This window comes from Palaemon carinicauda, chromosome 18 (assembly GCF_036898095.1).
Source record: "Palaemon carinicauda isolate YSFRI2023 chromosome 18, ASM3689809v2, whole genome shotgun sequence".
NCBI lineage: Eukaryota > Metazoa > Arthropoda > Malacostraca > Decapoda > Palaemonidae > Palaemon > Palaemon carinicauda.
In genome coordinates, this window is record NC_090742.1 from 116,968,647 (window position 1) to 116,972,022 (window position 3,376).

The 3,376-nt window shown below is 38.6% G+C and overlaps 1 protein-coding gene across 1 annotated transcript in view; it reads left to right on the forward strand.

Moving 5' to 3' along the window:
* The first annotated feature begins 3,370 nt into the window (after window positions 1-3,370).
* LOC137657513 (uncharacterized) overlaps window positions 3,371-3,376 on the forward strand; it is a 951-nt gene continuing 945 nt past the window's right edge. Inside the window, exon 1 of the mRNA XM_068391851.1 lies at window positions 3,371-3,376. This exon is cut by the window's right edge and continues 945 nt beyond it. Within this exon, the coding sequence (XP_068247952.1) occupies window positions 3,371-3,376 (6 nt within the window).

A 3,376-nucleotide genomic window follows, 5' to 3' on the forward strand; every position in this document is an offset into this window, starting at 1 on the left:
GGGTGATGTTTTAGCAAACACCAGGAGCAATATTATATCATCAATTGTTGAAAACGAGGATGTGGGACTCCTTGATACAGGAGAGCCCACACATTTCCATGTTCAGACAGATACCTTGTCATGCAATGACCTTTCAATTGCAAGCTCTAACTGCCTTCTTTATTTCGATTGGAGGACATTAGATGATTGGCATACTAGTGATCATGCACCAATCCCTATAAACACCAACAAGTGTCCGTCTTTACATAGATCGCCACGATGGAATCTAGACAAGGCAGACTGGGTTAAATTTCGTGAGCTAAGTGAAATCGAGGGTAGTGAAGAGCAGTTTGAGATTGTTGATGATGCCATAGACCTACTGAATGGATCTCTCCATACAACAGGAACCAATTCGATTCACAAAACCACAGGGCTATTCAAAAGACGACCAGTCCCGTGGTGGTCTTCAGAATTAACACCCCTGCACAGAGCCACCAGAAAATCTCTGACTAGATTGCCTAGATGCCGTAAGGATGAAAATTTTATAACATACAAAAAGTGTAGAGGACAGTTCCGTCGTGCCATGAAAGAAGCTACACGCCAATCTTGGGTGGCTTTTGTTTCCTCCATTAATTGTAGAACACCAACATCTGTATGGAGGAAAATAAAAAAAGATTGCCGGCAAATTTACCCCAAACGCACCACCATTGCTGAAAGTGAATGGTCAGTATGTGACTGAAGCAAATGGAGTTAGCAATGATTTGCTGACCACTTTTCAAATGTATCACGCAAGAGTGTAGCAGCTCCTGGTCACCAGTACAGGAGCATTGAAGAAATGATTTTTTTAAAATTCTGCAACAGGAAAGGAAGAATCATATAATTCTCCTTTTACTGAAAGAGAACTTGATTCCGCACTCACAACATATGACGATACTGCCCCTGGACCCGATGGAATTCCATATGCAATGGTTAAACATGTACATTTTAATACAAATTTATTTATTTCGAGTATTATTAATAGAATATGGCATGATCATAGTTACCCAAGTGTTTGGGAAGTAGCCATTATTTTAGCCTTTTTAAAACCTGGTAAGGACAAGTTTTAAGCAGCAAACTATCGACCTATTGCATTGACATCTTCTTTATGTAAAATCAAGGAGAAGATGGTCAATGCAAGGTTGATGTAGTACCTTGAAAAGAAGGGTATTATATCACCGATTCAATGTGGATTCAGAAAAATGCACTCAACTGATGTGTTGATACGACTCGAGTCTTCTATTTGTGAAGCCTTTGCTTCCAAACAGCATCATGTGACAGTCTTTTTTTTACCTTGAAAGGGCATATGATACCACATGGAGATATGGTATACTTAAAACAATTCATGAATTGGGATTAAAAGGTGAACTACCACTATATATCCAGTCATTTCTTTCACATCGAGTTTTTCAAGTAAGAGTGGGGGAAGCTCTATCATAGTGAGTGTTAGGAAGAAGGAGCTCCTCAGGGGAGTGTGCTGAGTGTAATCCTTTTTGCACTAGCAATTAATGGGATATCCTCAGTCATTCCCCGGGATGTTCTCTCAACATTATTTGTGGATGATCTCTCAATATCATTTGCTGGAGCTAGAATGGCAATGGTTGAGGGAAAAATACAACTCTCTATTGACAAAATTATCCAGTGGGCCGATATGAATGGATTTAAGTTCTCGACAAGTAAAACTACTATTGTCCATTTGTGTTGTATCCGGGGAGTACATCAAGACCCGGATATATACATTAAAGGTCAACGGATGCCATGTGCAAGTAAAGCTAAATTTTTAGGTTTGATATTTGATTGTAGGCTTACATGGGTTTCTCACTTAAAGCGTTAAAAGCTAAATGTCTCGAGGCTCTGAATATTTTAAAAGTATTGTCCCATACATCATGGGGAGCAGCCCGCAATACTATTTTGAAATTATACAAGGACTTGATTTTTTCCAAAATCAGTTATGGATGTGAAATATACTCCTCAGCCACCACAAGCCAGTTAAAGATATTAGATTCAATATATCATTCTGGTATTAGATTGGCCACGGCAGCGTTTAGAACCTCACCTATCCCAAGTCTCCTTGTTGATGCCGGAGAGTTACCTCTAGACCTTTACCGAATTTCTGCTATTATTCGGTATTGGTTTAGATGGCAAAGGCTCCCTAATTCTTTAGCCTTGCAGATTGCAACCCTTGTAAGTCACTCAACATACTTACAGTTGCACCCAAAATCTCCTCAACCTTATGGGTTTCGGGTGAAACAATTTTTAAACAGTCTTGATTTAGTTAGAATTAAGGTATTTCCATTTAAAGTATCATTAACGCCTCCATGGAATTACCAGATATATCTTATTGTAAATATTTTATTGGAGTTAAGAAGAATATGACTGACTTAGAATCCAGGTCTCTGTTTATGGAACATGTGAAGAACATAGGGATCGTCTTTTATATATACTGATGGCTGCAAATCTGATGCTGGCGTTGGATTTGGAGTACATAGTAATGGTTTGAATTGTAGAGGTGCAAATCCTCTAACAGCTTCAATATTTAATGTCAAACTTTATGGCATACTAACCGCTGTTGAGAAAATAGCGTTGGAAAAGGAGGGTAATTTTACCATTTTTAGTGATGCAAGGAGTGTCCTTCAAGCTTTAGAAGTTTTTAATTCTAGTAACCCTCTAATTTTAAAGATTTTAAAAGGGATTTTTATTATTGGAAGGGAGGTATAATGGTTCAATTTTGTTGGGTTTCAGCTGTGTGTGGGAATGAGAAGGCAGATTCATTGGCGAAAATTGCAGCATCAGAGTTGCGGCCAAGAAGGTATCCCATTCCCTGTAATGACTTCCTACCTAAGATCAAGAAATTGCTTTGCAATAAATGGCAACAGCATTGGGATAGTCTAGATGGGAATAAAATGAGAGAATTAACAAATGTCATATCTCCCTGGAGGTATGACATGATGCCCCGAAAATGGGAGACTTCTCTTTGTCGTCTCCGTATTGGTCACACTCGGTTGAAACACAAGTTTCTGCTGAAGGGCCAGCACCAACCATATTATGATGACTGTTTGGTACCTCTAACCTTGAGGCATTTGTTGACCGAATGCCCCACTTATAATAACTTAAGGAATAGATATTTGTTCAAGGCTCGAGGTGAGGGTGGCAGGTTCATCCTAGCCAAGATTCCGGGACATGATGTGTCCTACTATGCAAGTGGCATTTTTAGATTTATTTCAGAAGCAGGTCTTCTGAAAACTATTTAACTTTTATAATGACATTAAACTTTTATGGTCTTAATTGAATATTCTTTTATTTCTTTATATATAAAGACTAAATTATATCGGCGTCAATGGCCTTAGATGTCAGGATGCCG